The following is a 27,201-nucleotide window of genomic DNA, read 5'->3' as shown; positions in this document are numbered from 1 at the left end:
TGAACCCAGTCCACAGGCTGCAAATGGAGTAGGACTGGCAGGAATGAATAACAGCCAATGTACGAATACAATGGTTACATCTTACAAAAACTATCAGATGATCTTGCTAGAGAAATGACTAACACTTCTCAAAATATCAGTGTTTCTCACCTTACTGTGACTTGGGTTAAGACTTCCTTTGCTCTTAAAAATACTGGGAGGGGTGAGAGGAAGAAAAGGCAGCAGATGCAGCCAACAGTAAATGCTCATTAGTAGTAGTGGTGCAGCTCAGGATGGAATAAAAGTAATTATAAATACAAACCTCCCTGTTGTGGCCAACAGGAAACAATGCTCCTGTTCACTTCGACAGATATTTCAAAAAGCACACAGGCAAAGGTGAGCTTTTTTCATTACTCTTAGTAACAACATGGTTTTTAAACAAAAGAGAGCCTTCTCATTGTTCTCTTTTCACTGTTTTACTGCTCTTCTGGAAAGTGATACAGGCAGGAACAGAATAACAGTTTAGAAAAGCCAAAGAGAGGCAAGATAGATTCACTGGGAGATTTTGGAAAGAATCAGATCCTCAACTTCATCAGCTGTTTTAGGACAAAACATTATTGAGGGTGGTAGAAAGAAAAATGTGTGCATACATCATCTGGAAGACATGCAGAAATGTAAGTGTCAGGCTCTAGACAAAAGAATAGAAAGTTAAAATTGTAAGGGCAGAACACTAATTCAAATTAACCAAATAAGGAAGTATAACATAATAAAGGAACAAAGTAAAATATAAATTCTATTATTAACATATAAACCCCAGCACATTCAGGATCACAAATTATCCCCATGATCTACCAGCCTAAAAGTGATTCAACTTCCTTCAGCACCAGACAACTCAAGATATCATTTACAAAACTAAGCTACAGCACAAAACACAGATAATACTTATCAGATCAAAACATTTTATCAGGTAACAGAAAACTTCACCTCTGCCAGAATTTATTTACTGGCAGTTCTTTTTCTGTCTTATTTTGAACAGTCTAAAACTGCTTTAAAAGTTACAAGCTTAGCTGGTATTATCAAATACTCAAAATACTGCATGACAATCAACCTAAGAGATGATAACAACTGAAAGGTCTTTTTGTGGCACAAATTCTCAATATCCAAAGCTGGCACAGAAATGGATTACAAACAACACCGTGTTTGAAGACTGATTAACCATCTGTGGTCCTTCGGATTTTGTCCCTTGGCCCAGGGCATTTAATAATTTTTGAAACAAAGAATTAACTTCCCTAAGCACTGTATCTGTGAATTGCTCTTGCAGTTACTGTGCTACAGAATAGTTTTCACTGTAGGTTATAAAAGAGGTGTCTGAGTCAGATGTTGTGGGAGTTAACAAGGCTGCATCCTTGTCTTCTACAGATTATTTGAAACTATATTGGCAAGTCAAACCTTATCCCACAAAACCAGCACTGGTTCTCAAGAAGAAAGTTCAGAAGAGAGGAAAGAGGTCAAGAGAAAAATGTCCTTCTCCGTCATAGAAACTCACGCTTGAAGCACGACCCCAGATCTGTTTGTAGACAGTGCAGCAGGGATGTTATCCTGCCTACAGGGCATTTGCAGCTTTTTAACCTTTGGAAGCGGCCTTAAGTTACAGAACTCCTTTTGGGGAATACAAAAGATAAGCCCCAAGAGCCACGACCAGCCAGCACTCAGAGCCGAGAGAAAAGCGACGCCCGCCCGGTGCTCCCCGTCCGTGAGCCGGGAATCTCGCCGAGCAGATGACGCCTCTGGAGCCCAGAGCTTACTTCAGCCACCCCCCCACCGGCAGAGCCCGCATCCCCTCCACCCCCCGCGACCCGGGCAGGCCGGGGCCCGGCGGGACACGGGGACGGCGCCGAGGCGAGTCCTGCGGAGCGCAGCGAGGAGAGCGGAGCACCGCGGGGCCCAGGCCGCGGCACCGGGGGCTCAGCGTGTGCCCTGCCCGCTCCCCGCCCCGGCACGGCCCCCGGTGGGCCGCGGCCCTCCACACGCCCGGACTCACCGCGCAGCGCTGGGCGCTCCCGCCGCCTGCCCGGCCCCGCGCGGCCCGGCCCGGCCGCCGCTCCAGCGCCGCCTCAGCCGCCGCTCCGGCTCCGGCCCCGGCCCGGCCCCCCGCCCGCCGCGCCGCCGCTCCCGCGGCAGCTCTCGCGAGAGCCGCCCTGTCAGCGCCCTCCGCGGGAGCCTGCGCGCTCACCGCCCCGTCGGGAGAGCGGGCACGCCTCGCGCATGCGCGGTGCCGGCCCGACCTGCCCGGCCCCGGCCCCGGCCCCGGCCCCGGCCCCGGCCCCGGCCCCGGCCCCGGCCCCGGCCCCGGCCCCGGCCCCGGCCCCGGCCCCGGCCCCGGGCGGCCGGCTCGGGAACTGCCGGGAGCGTCCGGGCAGCGCGGCAGTCACGGGCCGGGCCAAGTACCTGAGAGGAGGGTGTAGCCAGGCGGCGGTTGGGCTTTTCCAGGCAACTAGCCATAGGACAAAAGGGCAAAGTGAAAGCAGCGCCAGGGGAGGTTGTGGTTGTATATCAGGAAGAATTTTTCCACCGAAATGGTTATTAACCATTAATAATACGGGCTGCAACGGGCTGCCCAGGAGGTGCTGGAGGCTCCGTCCCTGCAGGTGTTTAAGGAAAGACGGAACGTGGCACTCAGTGCCATGGTCTGGTTGACATCGTGGTGTTGGATCACAGGTTGGCCTCCCTGGTCTCCGTGGTCTTTTCCAACCAAATGGATTCTGTGATTCTGCTGTCGAGGCTCTGTTAACACCCTGGGGAGGAGGCCCTCAGTACCACTTTCTGGAGAAATCGCACTGGCTTTGTGCACAATACTTGCTTAATTTGTCAGTGTCTCCACTTGTCTGTAAGACAGGGCCATCTGCCACACCATGGAGCCAGCAAGGAGGAATTGATCTGGAAATTCTCTAATTACCAGAGATACACCCCAGCTTGTCCAGGCAGTGTCTGAGCAGACACCGAGGGGTGCAGAGCTGCTCACCAAGCTCAGCACAAAGAACACACCTGGTGAGCCGTTACTTGACAACTGCCATCTCTCCTGAGCAGGGATTAAGACACCCATGCTGTACGAACAAGTCGTTTAATCACACCTGGCAATTACAGCATCCACAGAGGCCAAAATTCAGATTGCACAGGCAACTAATGTCAGGGTTTGCATGGATGACTCTCCTGACATTCTTTTAGCTTGAAAATACTCTTAATTATACAGTAAAGCAGTTGCTCAGGTAAACATCAGGCCTCAATCCTTTGATAAAAGCATAAATAAAAAAAAGCTTTCCTCTGGCTTTAGGAAGGAAAGATGGTTTCTGAACAGGAAAAGCCTTTCTAGGACTGTACTCAAGCCTGTAGGGATGAGTTACTACAGGGTTACTTTTGTCCTTCCCCACTCCCCCACCTCCAGAAAGACTGGAAGTGGGCAGTCGAAGCACAGCACAGCCGCAGTGTCCAGACATCAAGTGCAGAACTCAAAGCTGGGCTCATGTAAGTTTAGGATTGTTGTGAACCAAAGTCTACAATTTGGGCACAGATAACTGATATTTTGTTGTATGACAGAGATGCACATTTTCAGCCTCCAGTTAAACCCTTTTTTGAAAAAATAAACCACAGTACTGGTTGTTCTTCTCAGCTGGAGTCTGCCAGAGGGGGTTATGGTTACATCCATACCAAGACCAGAATACCATCAGAATATTTACCACAACCTCAGACAATCCAACTTATAAAATGTGTTCTGCAAACATTGCCTGCTAACATTCTCATTATAAATACTTAAGCACCTTGATAAAAATTGGATGAAATTTGTGCTTTAAATCCTTGGCAAGTACATTTTCTCATCCTCACAACATTGTCTTTAAGGGGTTTTAACTTATTCCCAGATTTGGGTTTTGGGGGAAGATATGAGTTCTTCCCATACTTCATGCAAAACATTGGAAAGGGTGGAGAAAAGAAGCTTTAGGAGTTGAGATGTTACAAATGTTTCAGACATTCTTCCTGAGGATGCAGAAATGATTCACTTAGAAGTGACACCAAGACTGATGAAATCGGAGCTGGATTCCAAGATCGCTCAAGTCCCCAGTACTTGTTCCTAGAACAGTCCTACAGAATCTCGTGTTTCATGTATGCCCTCAAGATGGGGATTCAGAAGTTCATAGTAAGTTTCTCTAAGTTAAATAACATCTCAAAGAAGTTATAGGAGCTACTTTTAGCTGGACTTGAAAAGCCAGCTATGGCCAACAGCTGCCAGTTGAATGACAGCTACTTTATGGGGCTGCAGCTGCCTGACTGTAAAAGGGCAGTCCTAGAAAATCAAACAAGCAACAAATTTCAGAAATAGCAGAGATTAGAGTGTTACAGAAAGATATTCCTGACTGAGGAATTGCTGAGATGTACTTGCTTGCAAACCAATCCATGTAGAATGTTCCCCCAGTTTACAAACAAGTTAATACTTTATAGAAATACACAACTTATTGTGCAATACTGTGCAGCTTTGCTAAAGCAAAAGCCAAAATCCTGACATAGCTGTGAGCAAGGGTGAAAAAGGCAACAGAGACATTGTTTTGCTAAAGTTTCAATGTCTTTTTTTTTTTTCCTTCAGACTAGGAATAGCTTGAATTTTCTACGACAGTTGATAATGATAAAATATAATCCAAGATTAGCTCTGAGTATTTTAAGAAGGTAAGAAAAATCCTTGTGTCTGACATTTCTTTTGCATACCTTTTTAAACTTCTCAGAGCAGTCTGGAGAAATAAATGTATGGGTTTTGCTATCAATAGATCAGAGGAATATTTGTTAAAATGGGTCAAGCAGCCACTAAAGGTTTAAAATTGCTGCTTGGAATAGTCATATTAATGCCATGTTCCTAAGGCTGTTCTCCTCAGACATGAGGATCTGTCATCATCATGAACTACAATACACTGTTGACAATTTAAGGAACTTTGTGTTTGTTGCAATGTTTTTTTTTAAAGGCATCTGGCACAATAATTGTAATGAAATACATTTATAACATGCACCTTTCTTCCTCTGACGCATTTCCTGCTTTCAAAGAATTGTAGTGGGTTTTTTTTTAAAGCAAACCTTTGACTAGCTCAGCACATCTGAAGATGCTCCAAATTCCATGCTGTGATTCTGCATTGTATTGCTGCAGTTTGTATAGGGGAACACTGTGTGTGTTGTGTATAAGTTGTAACTAAGCAGCCTGATGTATGAAGCAGGACACAAAGCTTTCTCCCATGGAAAATCAGACATTCTGCCACAGGGAATGTGGAATAGATGTAGACAGGCCCCGATCAATTTTCTTCCCAGTTGAAAATTTACTGCCAGGAGACTGTTCTGACAGCTGTGGGGGGACTGCCTGGATATACACCTCTGTCTGAGATGTGCAGGGATACAGTGGGTGCAGCACAGGGGGGAATGACAGGAATGTAGGCACAGCATGGAGGGAATGGGGAATGCTGGGAATGGGGCTGTTGAGATTTATTGCATTAATATTACCTTCTTGCCTTTTTCTTCCACATCAACCCATGATAGCCTCAGTGTGATAATCAAACCAGGGACAGTAGCCATAAAATCCAAAACTATTCAATTTACTACATATTTGGGTCTGTCTTGGACAAAGCTGCTTCAAACATGCCTGATTAAAGCAAAGAGCAACAAATATGACCTACTCTAGGAAGATGCTGAACACCTTGAGAAAAACCTAACACTGAGGCTCTAAAGTCAGACCACAGACCGAAACAAAACTGCAGGTACCACATACAGACAGAACTGGCAACAAATTCACTTTTTTTTCAGCTCATATTAAAATGGACACCAAGGAAGAGAGTCTACAAGACTTAAGTAGACTTACTAGAGTTTCTCTAAAACCTTAATTCAAGATTTAGGTTTCTGGTCTATAGGATTTCCCGACATGCCCATATTTGTAACATTGTGTGATAGGACTAATTAGGGAATCAGACAGCAAAGCTAGGGAAAAACCCTGTCCAAATGTGTTTTCTGTATCTGTTCTTCAGAGATTAGGATAATTAATGAATCAGGTAACTACTTTGCTGTATATTGGTGAGTTGGTCTCATTTTGATTTGCAGCTTTAGGTTAGTGCTAAAGGCAACAATATCAAATATCATCATACAATAGATGTATGATAACAGATAATAGATGTGTACACATATATAGATATCCATATTCTGCAAACAGGGAAACAGAGGCATAGAGGGCTTGCCCAAAGCCATACAATAAACTAACGCCAGTGTTCAGCAGCATTAGGAACAGAATTGGCAGTTTTTAATTTCTGAGCCAGCTGAAAGCCTCCTCATGCTCTGCCCTGACTTCTCACACACACACTGAACTGTTATCACAACTGTCTCTGTAAATCTGCCCAAGTGCAATCAATAAGTGTTGCTGCTTGTGACCCAGATAGAACAGCTGATCTGCCAGAACAGCTTCACAATTTTACTCATTACAGATCTCAAGAGCACTTGTGAAGCAGTTTAATCCCCATGTGAGACAAACAGGGGCTGTTCTGACTTTTACAGACCAGGAGACAAAAAAACTTAAGCTCAAAACTAGCAGGAAAAAGGTCCAAATCAAAACCACCCATGAGTCTTACACTCGAGCAGATTTCTTTCCATACCACCTGTGTTTCTATGGTCATAAAAAAGAAATGGCAAGATTTACAAAACTGAAAGGCTGTTCTACCTGGGACCTTAAATAGCTGTCACTGACATTAAGAAATGAAACAATAAAATCAGTTGGCTGGGGTCGCCCAGAGCTGCTTAAGCTCTGAAAAAGACCTGTAAAAGAGAACCAGATCCAACTATAGTGTGCCATCCCCCTTTCTTTAGTATGAAAGGACTTCTGCTTTCTTCCTACTCCCAATCCAGTCATCTGTCATTTTCAGGACAGCTTGGAATTGTCAGTTCAATTACCTCTCAGTTTGGAGAAAAACAAAGCAGATGCTGCTTATTACAAAAAGGTAGAATCTCTCTCTTTTGAGAAATATCTTATCTCACTTATTTTTTACAATTAGACACTGAATTACGTGCAAGTTCCTTATTTATTAAGCAATACAGAGGAGCTGGGAAGTAATGTAATTCAGCTAAAATGAAATACTATCTTCCCTTCAGCTTTGGTGAAGGTGGTGGTCAACTCTACTCCTTTTAATTTTTAGGACTAGACAGCTTTTGTATCAATCTTCACCTTTCAATTCCTTTTTCCACTACACACATTATAATTACAGTAATTTCTTAGCATCTGTCCTGAAATATGCAAAGGGGTGGGGGAATCAGACAAACAGCCACTGCCTGTTCTAAACAATACAAAACATTCTCACAGATTTAATTATATTTAAATTCTTTTGCACCACTGTTCAGAAACTCTACTTGTCAAATACTAATTAAAATGCAACTTCAGCACTTTGTCAGAGAGCTTACCTAAAAGAAAAAAGACAAAGAAAGGTTTGGGGGTTTTTTGCATACAATACCTGCTTTAAAGTGGTCCTAGTGAAATTCTCATGTCTGGTGAGGCCACCCTGGTGAGGACTGACTGAAAGGCACACGCAGGGAGGTCAAAGAGTTCCCGTGGATGTGCCGGGCTCCACAAGCTGTTCCAGGCGGAAGCTCACGGCAAGCTGAGCCCTGGCTCTGCCTGTATGTTGTGGCCCCAGGAGGAGCCAGCAGATCCCTGCGCTGACATGGGGAGCATGAAATGAAGCTTTTGCAGACCACCCACATAGGTTTGAATTATTTAATTTCTATAAGTTCACTTCCCACCAAAATGCGGCCTTTTACATGGTGTAACAACTCCAAGAAATGTAAGAATGTGGAGAAAAAAAGCACTCAAGGAATAGTTTTGACAGCTATTTAGAAGCAAGTATGGGAAGTGATCTTAATCTGCAGGCAAAATTGACTGATTTGTGGTTTTCTCCATACCAAAATAATACATTGCTATAAACATCCAGAATTACTATTACCTTGTTTACCATTCATTCACAATTCCGCAATATTAAAAAATAGAGAGGATGATGGCATGAGCACTGTCCTGTAGACCAGGTCTTTACAGCAAAGTTCTCAGGTCCAAAAATCACACCAGCTCAGTGTCTCTTGAGTGCTTCACAGCATTTGCCTTGAGTTTCCCTTTGTCACCCACTCCTAAAATACATGGGTAAAGTGCTCTCTGGATACCTGTCCTATTTCTGAGTCTGTAGCAACGCTGGCCAATTCAAGGGTGTTTCTGCTCCTCCAGCCTCCCCTGTAATAATGCATTTTGATCTTTTTCATTTATTCTCAGCACTCTGCAAGCACGAGGTCCCTGAGGTGAGCAGTTAGATCAGCTTTACCAAGGAGGAAGTAAAGGCATCAACAGGTTGAAGGTGCAGCCTGCCTGCCCCTGCGAGTGAACATTTCACTGACAGAAACTCTATACACAGTGTACTTGTGAGTGAAAACACGGTTTATTAGGGGCTTGTTTAAGATCCACAGGGAATCCGTGTCAGAGGCAAAACAACCCATATTCCAGATTGCTGTTCAAGATGTATCTTTACTCTGACCTTTTACTTAAACCTTCAACTAATTAAGTAGATTTCATTGGGTAGAACACTCTAAAGATGAACTAATGAGATGCTTGTGCAGCACTAAGCACAACTCATGATTTTCTGTTACTGCAGTTGAAGTAGGACATTTATCTCCTTTTCCTTCCTTGTATCGTCTCTAAACTACACCATGAATTCCCTACATCTACCGTTTTGTTTCCTTCTAAGTCACCAAAACCACTTTCAGCACGACTCAGGTGTTGAGGGGCTTTTTGTTAACTGATTCTAAGCGACTCTTCTGAGTAACAAGCTCAGAAAATCCAGGAATTCCGTGACCTTGATTCTCCGCACTGAAATTTAAATTGTATTTAAAAGAGCTGAAATCACACCCGTAGAATCCTGCACTGTGTGCATCCAGACACTGTCAAAGTAAACTGTTTCAAAGGAGTACGGAGAAGCTCTCAAAATGCTACATTCTTAAACTGCATCTGCATTGGAAACAATGCAGAGTTTATGTTCTTTGTACAAGGTTGCAAACAACCGCACCAGGCTTTGGCATTTGTAGTTTAGCAAGCTAGTCAAGATGAGTTTTGTAACAAAATATTGCACGTGGGAACTGCCACATCGCAACTCGGGATAAAACAAGCTCTGCAATTACAGGAATAGGAAAGGAGTTGAAATTGACGGACATAAATCTTTTGAATTTACTACAAATTCAGCAGTCAAGCCCCAAATGCTTGCAGGCAGAGGCACAGCAGTGAGGCATCTCTGTCTCTCAGCTCTGATTTCCTTTCCAGATTCTGCAGAGGCTTAGATTCAATGTTAAGATTACCGGCTGGGTAGGTTTGCGTGCTCGTCCCTGCCATGGTTTCCTGTGCACCTGGCACCCTGCGTCTGCCTTCACCTCGTGCCTCCCGAGTCTGCCAGTCCGCTGGTTCTCTACGGCAAAAGTGGCTTTTCAGCGGGAGATCTGCAGGTGTCACCCTCTTCTTGCAGGTGCCACCTCCTCCTGCAGCCGCACAGCCCCGTAAAAGGGACTCACTTTCCCGCTCCCCCCCTTCCCTGGGGCACCCACCACGGCCTGTCATTGACGAGGGCATGGAGCCTCGGGCCACGGACCGCTCTCGGGCCCTCTCCATGCCCTCCTTCGTCCCCTTCACCGCGAAGTCACTTCACTGCCCCTCCCCACCATCCCCACGACGTCTCCCCAGCAGCCTTGGGGTGACCCTTGCCCCGGCTCTCCGCTCCGCCCGCCGCCCCCTCAGCCTCCCCTCACGGCTGGCCCCGACCAGGCGCCCTCCCTGGCGCCTGGCTTCGCGCGCCACCCCGGCCCAGCCAATCAGCGCGCGGCGTGCGGGCGGCCGCGCGGGCTCCCACCAACCAGACAGCGGCTTCTTGCGGCGGCCTCGAAGCGCCCCCGCGGGCCCCCGGCGCCGGGGCGTCCCGCCTGCCAGTGAGCGAGATGGCGGCCCCGGCGGCGCGGCGGGCGAGCGGCACCGCCGGCAGCGCCCGGCGCGGCGGGTGAGTACGGGCCGGGCGGCGGGGCAGGGCAGGGCCGGGCTCTGGCCCTCTGGGGAGCGCGGCCGGGGTCCCCACCTCGGCTGGGGTCTGCCCGCCACGAGGGGGAGGCCCGAGGCAGAGCCCGCGGCGGTCCCGCAGCCCTGCGGCCCCATTGCCCGCAGTTCGCCGGAGCGTTATCCAGCGGCTTAGGAGGGAGAGGAAATTAGAAAAGGACACACAAAAGGCAGTCTAAACACATGATGGCAGCTCTGCGCACCAGCGGCGCTTCTCCCGCAACTTCGGGACAGGCTCCGGCTAGCAGCGGCACGGAGCATCCCCCGGGCCACCGGGCTCGGAGCCGGGCCCGGCGGTGCCCATCAGCCGTGGGTGCGCTTGCGGTAGTAGCACTTTGATACTCCGCATAAAGGTTTAGTGTCTGGTCCCAAATTCTGGCCTTTAGGAGGTTTTCCTGACTCCTTCCGGCCGGGATAGCAGCATTCACTCAGGCAGTTCTTTGATATTGCTTCACTCCTGTGCCTACTTCACCGCAGTGTTCCGATCAGCAGAAGTTCGTGGCACACTTCGTTTTGTCCCAGACGTCCACCTGTTTCAATTCTCAAAAGCTGTGATCCGTACAGCTCTTTCTATTTGTCCGTTCGGGAGCTTTTCCCCCGTCAGGATAACAGGGGCTGTTATTGGTAAGGAAAAGCCTAACAAATCCCCTTTAAAAGTGCCATTACATAAAACATGAGAAGCTTGTCTTAGATGATAATATCTACCCAGAAGATAGAGAGAAAGGGAAAACCCATAAACAGGAATGGAGAGTGTTTTAGTTACACATTTAACACTGAGTCTTCACAGGAAATCTTGTGCCACGGAAGAGTTTCCTTAAGTTAGGCTTACCAGTCTTAAAAGTTACCAAGATAATAGCAGAGACCATAAACACCCATCCATCTTCCTGAGGCAGCTACCGAGGTGTAGATACCTTCATGTTTTCTCAGGAAAGGACTGCTTCTTTAAAACCCTATTATTGTAGCATAAACTTCCTAGTTGAACAGACAGCTCACACACAATGGGACACAATGGAATAGTAGCACATGAGCTCTATGAAACACTTTAAGTTACTTAGAAATGCAGGTTTCTGTGTAAACACACTGTTACTCAACAGCTGCTGTACTGCATTCATCTACAGGGCTTGCTCAGATGTAGTAAAATTTGAATAACCTAGCAAGCAAACTAAATTTATTTTCCAAGAAGCCTGCCTAATAGAGGCATACATAGAAATAGCTACGTGGTTCTGGTTTTGTGCAAGATACGCTTTATTCTTTAGAGAAGTGGTTTAGATTTCCTACCTTTTAGTCAAGCTTATTGAAAAAAAAAATACATAATATTCTTCTTAACCATGACCTTTTAAACAAACACCTTGCCAACATTTTTTATCTGATGAGAGGATTAAGATATTAGTGCTTCTAGCTTCAGTCGCCAAGGAAATCAGTATTGGTGCTGCAGGTGGAAGCAAGAAAGCAAGACTTTGTCCTCTAATCTTCACATTACAGCTCTGTTTACATCTTGATCTGTCAGAGCCCTACTCAAATTAGGTGCTGGGAGCCACTCAGACCAACCTGCCCCAGGCAGAGACACAGCCCTGAGAAGGTGTGGGTTGGGAGGGTTTATATCCCCCTGTGGCTGGCTGGGACTGGCCAGGAGCAGAGCCATGGCCAAAACGGTTGGGTTGGGTTGGGTTGGCCAAAAGGTTGGCATTGGCCAGAAGGGTTGGGTTGCCCAAAAAGAACGACCTGCTTGGGCAGCATTGTCCTGCACTCTAGACCTGTGGGAGCAGGGTTTGCTTTGGATTGGTTGGGTTCACATCTGTGATAATGTATGTGTTTGAGCACTAAATAGTGCCCTGTGGATCTCTGCAATGCTCTTGAGTGAAGACTGGGGGAAGATTGTTCAGGAGCTGCAGAGAGCTCCTGTTTTCCTTTCACAGTAGAGTGAGGCAGCTCACTGCCCTGTTTCTAGATATGGCTCATCCTACATGTGTTCATCATAAAACTTTCATGGGGCTGGTGAGAATAGCAAAATACACAACCTGTGAAGTGCCTTTCCTAGGTGAGGGCTGTGCTGTGCTTGGAATGGGTGTTGGAGCATGGTCTGAATGGCCTTCAGGTGCTGAGTCTGCTTTGGAAGCTCCCAGAGAACACCTTCCCATTGGCACAGTGTTTATCAAATATCTCCAAATGGCAGACACTGGTGTAGGAATGCTTTTTAACCTGTATTTACTATAAACTATGAATACAACACCTTTATTTATAATCTAGAATTATGAGGAAAAGCTGCACTTTTGTCTGAGTCAGTGTATATCAACAAAAATTGATTTGTTGAAAGGTCCTATAAATACAGCACAAGCTTTTTAACTTTTTTGTGCCATTTTCTTTCAGTGGTTTTCTAACATTTCAGTATTATTTAATTTTAAATGGAGGTAGTTATGCAATCTTGGTTGCAATATCCTGATGATGAATGACAGCTGTCACTTTTGCAGTGAATTCTCCCATAGATTTGCTATAAAAATTTATTTTCAAGACATTTTGCCACAACATCTTGTCTCTGCAGAAGCTGTAGGGGCCCTTCCACCTTTCAGAATTGTGTCTTTTATTGCATTTTTCACTTTGATCCAGACTCTCTACATGCTGTGACTTTCTATGGCAGGCACTACCTGAAGCAGAAAAAGTAAAGCAATCCTTTAGTTCCCAAACCCTCTTTTTTCTTTTTAACCAAGTAAGGACAAATGAACACAGCAAATAGTTCTCAGATTTACAATACCTTAATTTGAAATAGGATCAGCCCCTGTGGAAACAGTAAGGTAGATAAAACTAGCTTTATAATTATTTTGATCATATTTGTTTTGATAATTGCTTCTCAGCTCACCAAAATGAAACTAAAACAAAAATAAAATTGTTCTTTCACTTGTGGAACACCTTGTTTTGTCAATCTTAATCTCATAATTAAAGCAAAGGTCTGACTTACAAGTGTGCCAAAGCAATTCCCTACTCCCTTGCTCCCTCTTTGTTGCTCAGGTTTCATTTTGAGCAATGACTCTCTTTTGAAACAGTCCAATGTGCAAGTCCTGAATGTGCTGGAGAAAGAAGGAAAGAGTCAGATATTTTTTATTGGAAAACTCTCAGCAAGTAAGGTTTAAACAAAAAGTAATTTCACCTCCAAGAGACGCAGTTGTCAATGGATGACAAACTCCCAGTTCATTTCAAGTTTAATCCTGTTTGTGATTCAGTGCAGAATAGACCTCTCTCTGATTCCTGTCATTTAGGAAGGGAAGCAGAGACTGTGTGAAATCAGCTCCTGATTCTTCACAGCCAGGCTCAAATGAGATATGTGACCGCTACTGAGTTGATAATACTTGGCATATATACGACACTGTTTCAGAGGATCTCACTTTACATATACTAATAAATTTACTTCGGTCTCCCTCTGAAGCAGATATGCATATTCCTAGCTGCAGTCTGGGGTTATTGAGGCAGAGAATGTTTAGCTGGCCCAAATTCTGACAAGTCTTTTTTCACAGGCAGATACTGAAGCCAAGAAGTGTGTCTGCCAGCTCCCTTGCTGTAATTATTCCGTGCTCTCAGTGGGTCTCAAAGCAATTGACAGTATCACTTGATGCACCTTTGGAAGGCCATATATCAGCAATTGTGCCCATGTTGCAAATTATCAGGCAGACATCAGCTCCTCGTGAATAGGAAGACCGTATGGTTCTGCTGATATCAAAACAATCAGCTCAAATCAAAGCCATTTTCTCCAAGGCAGCTGCTTTTTTTGGTTATTATCTGTTCCCCCGTGTTTCTATTCTTGGTTGACAGATCAGGCTTCTGTTCTTGAGGAATTCACTTTTGGCAGCAAGAAATGTTCACACTCCCCATCATTTTTCATAGACTAATCTGTGCTGGGAATTTTCAGTAAATAACATGAAAGCATCAGTGATTGAACACTTTAAGGAAAATAGTATCATTAGGTTGATTTATTTTTCTCCCTAAAGACAGCAGTTTCTGAAACACATTTTTCTTTTCAACTGTCTATAGGTTCTATAATTACCTGATCATTCTTTTTGCTAGTTGCTTTATGGGTTTGGTAAGTAATATATCATGCTGTATAGTTTTTTATTAAAATTCAGCACTACTGTCTCATACTGATGGTTAAGTGATTTGAAATCCTTGGAAAATCTGAGGTATTTTTACCTATATAAATACACTAGCTGCATAAAACATTGTTATTCAAAAGCTGATCTGGTAAAGAAAAGGGTGAATGGACCCTTGCAAAGTTCTGCTGTCCGGAGGGATGTTTCAAACACTTGTTGATACTCAGATTGAGCTACAAGACTTGCTCTTTGCTCAGGGCACTTCCAAACTGAAACAAGTTGCGGGGGGATGTGGATGCATTTTCCAATTTAAAAAAGATCAGACACACGTGGCAACCCAGGCACAGAACTCACTCAATTGTGTAAAATAGAGATGTTCTAAGGTGGGTTGCAGACCTCTCCCCACAGCTGTGGGATAACCATTGCCTGGGTTTGGCATACAGGACTTCCAGACAGTTGGCTTGCTGTTAGCATTGGGTTATTTGGTGAGCCCTATCCTGGGTTTCACTCTTGCCCAATGATGTGGAAATATTTTTCAGGCTGAATGCAACATGATGACACTTGAACACCACATCCAGCCATTCCCAAGTTTCACAAACTGCTCTAGGCTTGAAAACCCTGAGGAGAATGCAGTGTGCTGGGAAAGTGGAAGGGGTAAACTGGCTGCTCTGGGAGCATGTGGTGTCTGATTAGAGCAGCCACAGCTTCAGGCATCTCTGATTGTCTGCGGCTGAATATTTGACACCCTCCAACATGTCCCAGCAAAGCAGTCCCACTTCATTTCTGATCTGCAGAGTGTAACATGTCGATGTGACTAATTGCCTGGGCAGACAGAAAGGAGATAAGAACAGGGAGGACAGAAGGAAGCAGATTTTCCAGTATGGAATAGCAGTGCACAAAACTAGGACGGGTCCAGAGTGTGGAGTGTCCCTGCAGCAGCGTAGGGATGCAGGTGGGAATTGCAGGAGGCCCTGAAACAGAGGAGTTTGGGAGGGGAGCTCACAAAGACCTTGCGGAGTCAGGAGCGAGTGGATACACAACTCTGCGGATTTGCAGGCTGCCTCCAGAATTTATTAAGTTGCTGCAGCCTCAGTGTGTGAACCTATTTCCCCAGTGTTTGCAAAGCCTCTGTAATGCATGGGAGGTGTTTAGTTGGAATGACAAAATTATTGCAGTTTTATTTTGATATATTCTGCATTTACAAGAGAGCGTGCAAATCACATCTTCAATGGCTCCAGTGCCAGTCCAGGTGCAGAGATTGAGGAAGGTTGATTTCTCATCCTAACCTGTCTTTGTTATTGGCTTCAATTACCCCAACACTAAGACATCCTAACATATCTGGGGTTAGCTGTGTTTGGAATTTTTGGTTCTAAATGAAAACCCTTTTTAAAAGTTGGAAAATTAAACATTCTTCTTGATCTGTGTATCCAGATTTGCACTGGAAAGACTTGCCTTCTTGCTTTCTCGGTGTGAAATGTCTACAGTCTACCACTGCTGGTACCTTAAATTAGGGATGTGAGAAAAATGAAACTGTTTCTGGGCTGGTCAGTGTGTTCAGATTTTGGAGAAGCCCTGAACGTCTATGATGATGAAGCAGTGCTTTGTGCACCACTGATTATTTTCACAAGCTCTTGTTATGTTGTCCATTACAGCTTTTGAATTTCTCTAAACAGGAAATATTCACTCTTTCCAGCCAGTCCTTTGTATTTTTAACACCCTTGGTGTGTTTCCTGCTCCCTAGCACTGAAGGACTCCAGGGTGGTGTTCCTAAGCATGCAGATGATGTGCTGTGAACTTTAGGGAATGGCGTGTTTTGCATTCAAGATCACATTTCAGTTTGCTGCCAGAACCAGAATGTCACTGAGGGCAGTGCAGAAATCCTGCCTCCTGCTCAGCTCAGCCTCCTGCCCTCTAGCCATAGCCACCCACCCCTGCTGGATGCTTTTGAAATCCAGATCCAGAGAGAAATTCAGGCTTTTAGTTTTGTTTGAACAAGTGAGAGCATCAGTAGATCAACTAATTAATCTTATCTTGGAGGGGAATAAAAAGAAGGATCATGGATTTATCTTAGTCCTTTTATTGTTAGTGACCGTTTTCTCCTTAAAATCATCTTGTCTTGCCTTCCCTTATACAGAAGTCACTCTCAAATGCAAGATATTAAGGCTCTAAACTGCTGTGTGCAAATACACAAAAGTACTTTTTCCTCTTTCCCACTCCCAGCCCTTTGCTGGGAGCTCTTTGTCAGCTTCACTCCAGTAACTTTGTCTGATCTTCTCTTTGTAGTTGCTAATTGGCCTGGCAGGGATATGAAGTGACTGAAAATAACTTTATTCCCTCCTTGTGTGCACATTGAAAGGGTCACAGAACAGAAAAGTAGGGCAGAGTCCAGACTAGTGGCTCATGCAGACCAGCCTGGCAGCCAAAAAATGGCACTTGAAGGTGCTGGTTGTGGTTCTGCAGGCAGGCTTTTGATAACTAGCACTCTGAATATTGACTGTCTGCTCCTTCTCCCCAGAATGCAGGTGCAGGATTGCCTGCAGGAGAGAAAATACTGTTATCTAACTGCAGAGTGGGACAGAGTGGCTTTCTGAGTAAGCTTTTGGATGCCTTTTTTTTTTTCCTTGAAGTTAGACAGCATGGTCAGAGCTGTGGTGTAGGTGACTGCCACAAGGATGGAATCTCCAGAATCCTTCTTTGAAGAAGGTAGTGTTGTATAAACAAGGGTAGTAAATCTCAGCTGGCAAAGGCCAGTCCCATTTTATCTAGGAGGTGTGTGGGTGGTTTGGGTTGATTTGCATATCTAGCTGCTTCCTTTTTTATTTGGATTTAGGAGAAGGATATATCCAAGCCCTGAGCTTCTGTGTGATATTAAAAAATAGAATCAGGATTTATTGACCAACAGAAAGACTTTCCCAAAACAATCACAGCATAATCTTATAGTATCATGTTGTGTTTGTATGTAAGAGAGACCTCTGGAGCAATGTACACCAGAAAAGACATTTTGCGCAAGGAGAAGAAATTTGTGCCATGGGAAGTAGAGGAGAGTGAGTTAGAAGGATGTAAATTCTAGAGCTCCTCAGTTCTGTTAGAGTTCCACTTTTGCTGAAGAGAGAAAAGGCCAAGATCCATAGTCATCTGGCAATGTTTTTAGGAGTTCTGCCCTACTTACTGGTGATCAGATCCATGCTCCGCCCAGCAGCACAGCCTTGTCAGAGGTTGGAGGTGATATTCAGCAAAGGGAAGAATCATTATTGCTGGCTCCATTGGAGATTAGCTGGACAAAGCTCCTGGTAGATAAGAGTAATGAGACAACTAGCCGTGGGTGACAGCTTGCTCCAACACCTGGTGGAATCCAAGCTTTGTCAGCCTTTTTTTGGAGGCTTGCCCAAAAGCCTGTCAGGACTACAGTCATACTCTTACTCTGCACTGCAGGGAACTTAATTTGTCTATAAATGTCAGATTTTGGGGAGCGTTAAGCGAACAACTTCTGAGTTACAGGGGGGGTTGATGCACTATTAGAAGGACTTTCATCTCCCTAATTCTCCTTCTTTTAAAGACCAATCCTGTAATTTGAATTTTGTGAATTTCATCACTTTCTTATCCTAAAGGAAGCAGTGTGGGAGACTTGATTGCTTCCTCTTCTGTTTCTGCAGATGGTGATGTGGTAAATGTAGCCAAGCTCTTCTCTACCTAGGAGACTTTCTCCCCTGAGGAGCAGTCCCCTTTTGCTGGACATGCTTACAGAACTGCACAGCCATGGACCTCAAGGAGAAGTGTCAGGTAGGTTTGCTGATAACAGTCATACCCAACTTAAGTGTTGAGTCCTTTTAAATGTCTTTATTATTTTGGGTCAAGATTCACCCGGTGGCATTATTATATAGTGGTATAATCCATGGTTAGTATCGAAGTTGAGAGCTGTGTCACCTTCACATCCCCGTGTCAGCAGGGAAATCCTTTGCAGGGTGGGACTGAGGCACCACAGTGGAACAGCACAGGTGAGGTGTCCTCTGTCACACCTGCGTTTCTCTCTTTTGAGCTCTAAGATGGAGCTCCATTCCCATGGACACTCAACTCAGCTTTACTTGAAAGGCTGAATTCATTGAAAGATTTTTTTAAATAAACCAGGGCAATGAAATCATCTGAGTCCAGTTTTGCTGATGGTAACTTGGAGTTTCAGGCAGCTCTGGTGAGAGAACAGTCTTCGCTTTTCTCTCTGGTGTCCCTTTCCCCACCACACCTGAGCTTTTGTCTGTTGGCTGTCTCTGTTTTCGCTATGCATCCCTTCCTTGCTGTTTTGTTTGCAGCAGTGAGTTAGAGTAAAATACCTGTTAGGGACTCACCTAGATCAAAAGATACTACAGCAGTGTAAGTGACTTTTAAAGGGCAGTTTTTCACATCAGCTGTGGCACTTGCCTGCTCAGCTGCTTCTTTGCTGGGTTTCTGCTCTGAGCTGTGCTAGACCAGGAAGGCCTGGGCTCACTCCTGCCCCAGCCTTTTGGTTCCGGAGTGCTCAGAGGATGTGTTTGACCTATGTTGTTTTATATCAAATAGCTTTGTTACGGTGGAGTTAACATTCCAATGAAGACAATTATCTGCTTGTTCTCTTGTTAATGGCATCACGGGCTAATCTGGTATTGATCATTTTAAGAGATGATGCAATTAGCACTGTGTGGAGGGGTATGTTCTGTGTAGGATCTGAGAGCACCAAAGAGAGCAGGGCATAGTGGGGACACTTTCACTGCAGGTCACTATATTTGGCTCACCTTTCTCATATGACATTCTCCATTGTACAGTGCAGGAAGATCATATCAAATTGCTGGACAGGCAGCGGCATGGACTGTATTGTAATAGACCTTTAAAAGGCCTATTAGGAAAGTGTCCTGACAAGGAGGTTACAGGGACAATCATGGCGTTCTCAAGTCCTAACCTCCTCTCCTGACTTCTTGAATTTTTTTCTCCCTCCTTTCTGGATGGGTATTAAAACTGAAGGCAAGAGATCAGCACAGTCTTCTAAATAGGAATTAAAAAAAACCCACAGATACATAAAACTGCATTTTACAACTTACTTTGTTTGGATTCTGAGGAAAGACCATGATTTTATACTTGTTAGCAGCCCCAAGCAGGGGGCCTGGAACTAGATGATCTTTACGGTCCCTTTCAATCCAAACCATTCTGTAATTATTATTTGGTGCTAAGGAGTTTGCTCTTTTTTTAATACTGCAGATCCTCGTTTCACCCCATCTAAGGTGGAATCCATTTTCCTTCCCAAAGTGAAGAACTTGGACACATACACAGTGATAAGGGAACAAATTAACCTGCTTTGTAACCTCAGCAGTAAGTTTGATGTGCTAGGTTTATTTTTAAATGCTAAAAATAAATTGAACCCACATGAAAAGATCAGTCCCAGATCTGGCTGAAAGCAATCTCTGCAATATATGTGTGTGATGGAGAGTTAGTACTCCTGGAGCAGGAGATGTGCTCAGAGCACTGCTGCAGCACAGACATCTGTCTCTCAGATGAGAGACTTGTCCTCTGGCTCCAGTTGGCTGATAAGTTCCCTTGTCAGGAATGGCTGAGGATCAGAGTTTGTCAGGTGTAATGCAGGCTGCCTTCCAGTTTTTGCCAGAAGCCAGACACCATAGAGAAAGGCAGAGAGTATTCTTCTTAAATTAAATGCGCTGATATCTTGTTCTTTCTCCTCCTCCTCTGACTTTTTAATTTTCTGTGTATTTCTGAAGTGAATTTAATCCTTCTGAAAGGTGCCAGAATCTCTGCTCCAAGACCACTCAGCACATACCAAGAGAAGCAGCACTGATTGCCACAGGAGAGCGGGAGGCTTCTGAGTTTGGGTTGCATTAGACAGAGGCTGGATTTGCAGCCACACAGCTAATAAAAATTATTGACATCATTCATTCCACAGTTACCCATAACAACTGAGCTGTATTGTCCCAGTGTAATTGCTGCAGCCTGGATACAGCCCTGTGCCTCCTGGCCAGAGCCTGGAAGCATGTTCAGGGAGCCAGTGCTGTGCTCCACATTGCTCCAGCTCCAGCACTGTTGGTCCTTGTTCCAGGTTGCCTAACAACAGCTACAGTCCTACCTTTGGACTGAAAAGTAGCCCAAGTCCTTTGCCACTTCTCATCCTGCCAGTGACTGTGTCTCTGTGTTTATTCCCTGCTGTTCTCTAAAAGCTCAGCTCTTCTTCCAAGGGCTTTTTCACAAACTGATCCTTTTTCCACAGGTGTCTCTCATTTACGCTGCAGATTTTGTATAGGTCAGTCCCTGCCTTTATACTCAGCCTTCTATTTCAAGTCCCAGTTTTATCTTCAGATCCCAAGTTTTTGACTTCTGCTCTTTCATTATATTATTTAATGCCCAAATGCACATCCAGATGCAATTTCTGATACCAGCTGATATCAGAAGGAAGCTAGATAGTACAAGTTACTGCCCCACACAAAACACTTTAGAGCAAGGTCTCTCAGCAGTGGGGTAAACAAGAAGCCGCAATTTGATCCAATGCCATTTGTGTCCATGACCAAAGCTGGAGTTTTGAGTTTGGGATCTCTAACTGCGTGAAGCACAAGGATTTTTCCTGGTATTGCACAATAAAGTTGTTTTATTCACTTTCTTTCAAGTCTCCAACAGGTACAAAGCCATGGGAAACGAATCAGCAAGCACTGTAATAAAGAAGAGGTTGTGTGAGGGTTTGTCCACTCTTACCCAGTCTTGTTGTTGATCTCTTTTTTTTTCTCTCATTTTTCCTTTATGTTGAAAGGAGTAGATGAGTAGTTCCTTAGCAGGCAGGAAAGAAAAATTGTGCCATTAGGATGTTTTCTTGTTTTTTTCAGTATAAAATTGTTGTCTAGGAAACAAAATGCCCTACAGAAGGATAAAGGATGTTTTGCCTCGTTCTCTCTTCTGCTTTCTCCTGCAGTTACATTAAATAATTACAAAGTGTCTGCTTCCCTTCAGCTTTGGTTCTGGGTGCTTTGTGAGATTACACATCCATGTGTAACTCAGTGCCAATACACAGGTGATAACCAGACCCTGTGTTGAGTTTATTGTGAATATTGAGGCCACTTAATCTCTGCCCTTCTGGCTTAAAATGCAGGATATGGGCTGTGCCTCATGAGGCATTTGAACCTCAGAGAAGGAAAGGAAAGGAAGTGAAGAGCTTGTCCAGGTAGGGTAGATGAGTCCTGACATCTGTACGTGGTCTTCAGAGCTGCACAATATGCTGAGACTGGAAGCCTTGGCAGTGCCTGTCCTGTTTGGTACCAGGCAGCTGTAATCCTTGGCAAGCTATTGAGGTGGTGTTTGGCTGGGCCAGTTCTTTACCCCTTTCTGTGTGGAATGAAAGCAGTTGTTTCAGTGATTGCTCTGCAGAACTAGGAAGCCCCAGACAGAATTAGGACAGCACTGAAGTAGGAGCTAAATAAAAACTCACTTATAAAGTTGCATCCCTCCAACAGTGGGAAGGAAACATTCCTGAAAAAGATGAGAATGAGAGAGAAGGCTCATTCCTTCTTCACCTTTCTGTTCCCTTGTTGTTTTTCCACCCAGCCCTGCCCTGTCTACACTTATCCTTTGCCTCCTGTTTACCATGCCCAGGTAAATGTGGAGCCCCAGGAATGGCTATGGTGAATTTACGTGCACCTTTTAGTTCAGATTGTGTGGCTCAGGATGAATATGGGATGCTGAGAGGGGCTTTTGCAGCATTCTTTATCAACAAGAGAAGAGGGAGGGAACACTTCAGACGGGACCTCTAACCATCTCAACTTGTTTAAATAACAAATACTTATATTTTTGAATTGAGCTTGAATCCAAAGCTGTGGAGTCATCTGTGGGGCAGTTAGTATTCCAGGGTATCTTAGTCTCAATTTTTCCATGCCTACTCAGGTGTTCCTTCCCGTAGTATATTTTATAGCACTTTGTCCTACCTAATTTGCCATCTGCTTTTGCACAGACCCCTGTCTGTCAGCATCATTCCTTCCTGTGCATGCATATGGAAGTGAGCCCAGGGATCCTCACTGTGTCGGCTCCATGTGATGAATGAACTATTCTCACAGACATCTGGTGCTATCCTGGGCAAACTTTCTTCCCTCTCTGCTTTTTTCTCCCCCTGTTTGCATCCCTCATCCTCCCTCATCCCCCACCCCCATCCGCCGCCTCCTTGCTGGATCTGCAGTGTGACTGGAAGCAGGCTGAATTAATCAGCAGACTGGTGCTTCACTCTGCTGCTTCTGTCTCATTCTCTGCGGCGCTGGGCTCTGCACAATCTTGCTCCCTCTCCCTCTTTGCTCTGTCATTTTTGGAGAGCAGCAGCAGTGCAAGTTGCTGGGGAAGTGGTGCAGGAATTTAGTCCAGATGCTCTTCAAACAGGCTGATCTTTGGATCCCCCACCAAGGCAAATGTCGCAAAGTAAGTTCCTCTCCCTTAACATTTAATTTCAAAATGGCTTTCCCTGTCTCCCTCCTCAGTCTGCATCCTGCCTGATGTGATGGGGCATGAAGAGCTTTGATGTTTTGGGGGAAGGAGGTTATGGTAGGACATGAAACAGAGAGTGATGATTTTAGCTAGGGAATAGCTTGGTTTTGGCAGTGACGGGGAAAAGAAACTGTTTTAAACTGCAGTTTTAACCCCAGGACCAATAGGAAGATCTACACAGGATTTTAGTTGCTGACTCCTGCTCTGCTGCCCCTCTGCTTCATGGCTTAAATTTGTCTGTTGCTACTATAGGCTTGGATCTGTAACTGTTGAACCTCCTTATCCCTGTGGGATCCATCCAGCAGTGTACCTGCCAGGCTGGATCATTGCTTTGGTTCCCAAAGTCTTCAGCTGAAGAAGTGGGCATGGGAAGGAAACTATCAAGGGGAGGAAAGATGCACTGAAGTTCTGTGGATTTCTGAGCATTGCTGGCCTCTGGAGGGGGGGGCATTAGCATTCCCTGGAGGGAGCTCTGCACTGGCATAAAGCACTGCTGTGTGTTGAAGCCAGGATAAATACAGACTCCTAACTGCTCTCTGAACCTGGAGTAATGCAACTGGCTAAATTACAGTAATTAAAGCTTAATAATTGTGTAGTGCTTCAAAACACTGCATAAATCCTATCTCTTCTGCTAGCAGCCTGGTGGGACAGGCAACTATAGTTGGGGATTTGTTGCTCCAAAGAGGACTGAAGGGATGGACAGAGGAATGTACAATTCCAAATTGGGCTGTTTCCACGGGAGCATCTGCCTCTTTCTCTGCTGCTGGGCTCCTGCTGGGGAGAAGCAAAGTGCTGGGCTTTGCATTACCTGTGTAGAGAAGTTGATTGTGCCTGTTGGCATCTTTACTCCGTGCCTTACGGAGAGCATAAAATGTGGATGCTGTTGCATGGATTAAAATGGACCCTGTGCACAGCACAGTGCATCAGTGATTCAGGCTGGCGAGCACTGCTTTGGCCACATCTCAGAGCTCTGTGCTCCTGCAGCTCTGTCTTTTTGCAGGGGGAATCTGCAGGCCCTGTTAGTGAGCCTCAGAGTATCCACACTGGAGCCCCTGCAGGCACCCAGTTACCCAACTGGGGGGTTCTTTTGTCCAGGGGCAGCAGGAGGTCTGGGCTGCCTTTCATCCTGGGCTGCATGGGGCAGGGAGGAGACAGTTGCTGCCTACTGCTCTCTCCATTAACTTGGGCACTGCTGTGCTGAAGACTCTGCTTGTTTCACTTGATTTGAGACCACCAACAGCTAAGCTGAGGCTGCCAAGCTAATGTCAGGTGCATTCAAACCAAGTTTAATAGCTGTGTTCCTCATGCCTTCTGGTGCTTTTCCCAGCATGTCCAGGTTTAAAGGCAGTGGTTCCCACAGAGTATGGTCTGCTTGGTGGAGCTGCCTGAATTGTGCAGATAAAAACATACATTTTCTTTTTCCTGAGCTTTCTAGTAGCGCTCACGTGGGCTGGTGAATCTTCACAATTACAACAGTTGGTGGGGAGTTGGTAGCCCCATCACAGAATGAGAAACTAAGGCATAGAGGAGTATCTGATTTTTCCACTGTCGTGCAGAAACCAGTGGCAGAAGGAATTAGAGAGTCCAGCTGTCCTGACAGTCCAGAGTCTTAATCAAAAGTTCATCCCATGGTAGCAGTGTGTCAGGGGGGATGATGGATGTAGCCTGGGTCACTACAGAAACATTCTTGCCTGGACTCAGGGAGTCTGATCTCATAGAAAAAGTAGCCAGGAGAGCACCAAGAAAGACAGAAAGCAAGTCTGGGACCAAGGATGGGGTAATAAAGGGAAGTTTCTGCCCAGACTGACTGATGGCTCATCCCTGCTGGTTCCATCTGTGTCACTCTGTAGCAGGGATGAGCCATTTCAGGCAGTCTGAGCACTAAGTCAGCAGCTGCAGGTGTATAGGAGCTGTAGCATCCCGATGGGTGATTTGCTTTAGAACAAGAATAAATCCCTCTCTAACACTAGGCTGCTGTATGAAATGCTACCTGAAGAAATTGTGTGTTTGTCATGTATTTGATGTCTGTCATCTGCTCTGATCAGACTCAGAACCCCACGTTGTGCCATATTGTGACTTACCCTAAACAAGAATTCGACTTACAGTAATAAATGCAAATATATTTGGTGGATTTACTCCTTATTTTGTGTTTTTGAACCTGTGAGTAATGCTTACATTTCAGGAGGTGTAATCCTTGAAGTAGATTAATCACCTGCAAAGTGTCATTGTTAAATTAAAAACTGCCTTCTTTTTCTGCTAAGGATTGCAAAATAGCTCTCAGGAAAAGGAAGAACATTCTGCTGCCAGTTTCCCACCTCCAACTGTTCAGATCTAAAAAGCAATTGAGTAGAGGTGTTATAAAAGGAGCCTAGGGAGTGCAGCCTGGAAAGAGGGAAACAGTCTGCAGGGGTTTTCAACCACTCTGAATCAGAGGGGTGGATCTGCAGTCTATGAGAATTGAAACTTGTAGCAAATATTTTGTATTCTGTTCACTTATTTGCTTAAACAGTCTTTGTAAAGGCAGAAGTGTAGACTCAAGTGTACAGCAGTCTTCATGAGAATCCCTTATTCTGCAAGGGACTGAATCCACAGAGGATAGAGGATGAGTCAACCCACTTTGCTCTGGAAAGCAGGGAATATTTGTCTTCCTGTATTATTAAAAAAATATTTGGCACATATTATATCAACATTTCCTAGTACAAATAAACAAATAAATATCCTACTATGGATGTGTAATGGCTGTGAGAAAATATAAGAGGACTTAAATATATTGATATTTTGTGTCCACTTCTCTGTACACATTCTGGGATCTACTTCTTTGTTGCTCTGGAAAGAAGCTGCAAGACCTCTGTCTTGCATCAGGTAGCAGAGAGTGTGAGATGGCTGATAAACTTTTAAGGTAATTTTAAATGGTTCAATGTGTAAAAGAACAAGATTGGAATTTTAGGAAGAGAGCTCAGTGGTGAATTTGTGTGAGGATGGAGGTGGGCTGCAGGAAGCAGACATGGGTAGGTGGTGTTGCTCGGGAACAACTTCATGTTGTAGGAGAAAAAAACAGAAAATAACCACACTTTTCCTATCTATCAGCCTGAAAATGCTCCTGCAACCCCTGAGGAAGGCAAGGAAAACCTATTTGCCATAAGCCAGGCAAGGCTATGGATTTAAATAAGATCCTGGGTATTTGACAACTTATTTACCCCTGTCAAACTCTGGAGGGTCAACTGAAAGGACAAGGCAAAGAAAAGTCCATAGATTCTGTGACTCCTCAACTCCTGCCTCTGAGCTGCTTCTTGTTTCCTTCCTGAGGAGCCAAACCAGCCCCTAACCATGGGCATTTGCAAGATCTGTCTCAGCTTCCCTTTTCCTAATGTTTTCAGGCAAGCTAAGCAGTGATTTAACATGTAGAATATTTACTAGGAGTGGAGAAATTCACACATCTTTTCATGTTCCCATCTAGTCCACACTTCAGCACATTCATTGCCTTTAGAAAATAAAATCACATGCACAAAAGAAATGTCCTGCACTGTTTTTCCTCTAACAGCCATCCCATAGATCACAACTCTTGAGAGCCCTGATATCATCATCCCAAAGCAGAAGGATGCAATAATCCCCTTTTTACCTGGCTCCAACCATGCCTCTCAGACTGAGGCTGGGGTGGCCAGGTCAGCTCCAGAGGAGCCCTTAGTGCACTTAGAGGCTCCTGTGCTCTCCAGGGCAAAGGAGGAAGCAACTGCTCATTTTGTCCTTAGGACTTTTTGCCTTTAGGCACAGGCAAAAGGAAAGTACAGCCTTTTAAAATGCCTTCTGATACCCATCAGGGGTTTGCTTTCACTGTAACCTGGAATTTACTGTCTGCTCTTTCTGTGTTGTTCTTCAGAGGAAGCCCTATGCTAAGGCAGCTGGGTGGGAAGGTGTCTTGCTGTTTCTGTTTGGACCTGAAAATTAGCAGCTCTCTCTTTGAGTGTAACTTTCCAAAGCAAAGATGTGAATGTTGAGGTTTTTTATTAATGAACTGACACCTCCCGTGAAGGGCTTCTTCACCCTGGGGTGCTCACTTCCTGGTTTGTGGCAGGAAGAGCACTTGCAGCTGATGAAAGGCTGGAAAGGTTTACTTAAGGGCATTTGAAAAATGCCTCATTAGCAGCTGATGACTTAGCAGGGCAACTTTTGTTAGAAAACCTGGAGCTGGCCCTTGCCAGGAACTCATGGTGGCTCTTCTTGCCTGTCCCTTTCATTTGGGTCCCAGGCTCTTTCCCTTGATGCTCACCCACAGCAGATTACCCCAGTGCCCCCAGCTACCCTCACTCACAGTATTACAGTGTTTGTTTACCAGACTGGCTCTGCCTCCTTTGCCAAATACTCCATGTTCTAAGTGTCAGGATGGGTGTTTAACAATTCCTGCCCTTCCTCTTCCCCAGCCCTGCCACACTGCACTTGTCCTTTGTGACCTGCTACAGCCACGTTCCTTTGTGGCTGCCCTTATCTTGACTGACACTGTGCCAAACCGGTAACTCCTGTGTAAAG

The 27,201-nt window shown here is 45.0% G+C and overlaps 2 protein-coding genes and 2 long non-coding RNA genes across 6 annotated transcripts in view; 1 reads left to right on the top strand and 3 right to left on the bottom strand.

Annotated features, from left to right (window-relative positions):
* Window positions 1-2,165, bottom strand: part of GRB2 (growth factor receptor bound protein 2) — a 50,632-nt gene extending 48,467 nt beyond the window's left edge. The window contains exon 1 of the mRNA XM_068209518.1: window positions 2,021-2,165. The gene's annotated coding sequence lies outside the window, so the exon portion shown is untranslated. The remainder of the gene's footprint in view (window positions 1-2,020) is intronic.
* Window positions 2,166-5,579: 3,414 nt separating this feature from the next.
* On the bottom strand, window positions 5,580-7,530 carry LOC137485168 (uncharacterized). The gene is made up of 2 exons (XR_011005210.1): window positions 7,494-7,530; window positions 5,580-6,916 (listed from the first exon to the last, which is right to left on the bottom strand). It is a non-coding gene; the product is annotated as an uncharacterized lncRNA (long non-coding RNA).
* Window positions 7,531-8,443: 913 nt separating this feature from the next.
* LOC137485173 (uncharacterized) lies at window positions 8,444-9,806 on the bottom strand. Its single transcript, XR_011005211.1, has 2 exons — window positions 9,730-9,806; window positions 8,444-9,549 (listed from the first exon to the last, which is right to left on the bottom strand). It is a non-coding gene; the product is annotated as an uncharacterized lncRNA (long non-coding RNA).
* A 107-nt stretch (window positions 9,807-9,913) lies between these two features.
* TMEM94 (transmembrane protein 94) overlaps window positions 9,914-27,201 on the top strand; it is a 50,440-nt gene continuing 33,152 nt past the window's right edge. The window contains exons 1-2 of one of the 3 annotated variants that reach the window (XM_068209515.1): window positions 9,914-10,061; window positions 17,844-17,970. In XM_068209515.1, the coding sequence (XP_068065616.1) occupies window positions 17,947-17,970 (24 nt within the window). In that variant the 5' untranslated portion in view covers window positions 9,914-10,061; window positions 17,844-17,946. Of the gene's footprint in view, window positions 10,062-17,843; window positions 17,971-22,409; window positions 22,612-27,201 lie in introns of those variants that run through there. The other 2 variants (XM_068209516.1, XM_068209517.1) reach the window with 2 other exon arrangements.

Source organism: Anomalospiza imberbis, chromosome 19, assembly GCF_031753505.1.
Source record: "Anomalospiza imberbis isolate Cuckoo-Finch-1a 21T00152 chromosome 19, ASM3175350v1, whole genome shotgun sequence".
NCBI lineage: Eukaryota > Metazoa > Chordata > Aves > Passeriformes > Viduidae > Anomalospiza > Anomalospiza imberbis.
The sequence above is the reverse complement of the archived record's forward strand: the minus strand, read 5'-3'. Positions and strand labels throughout refer to the sequence as shown.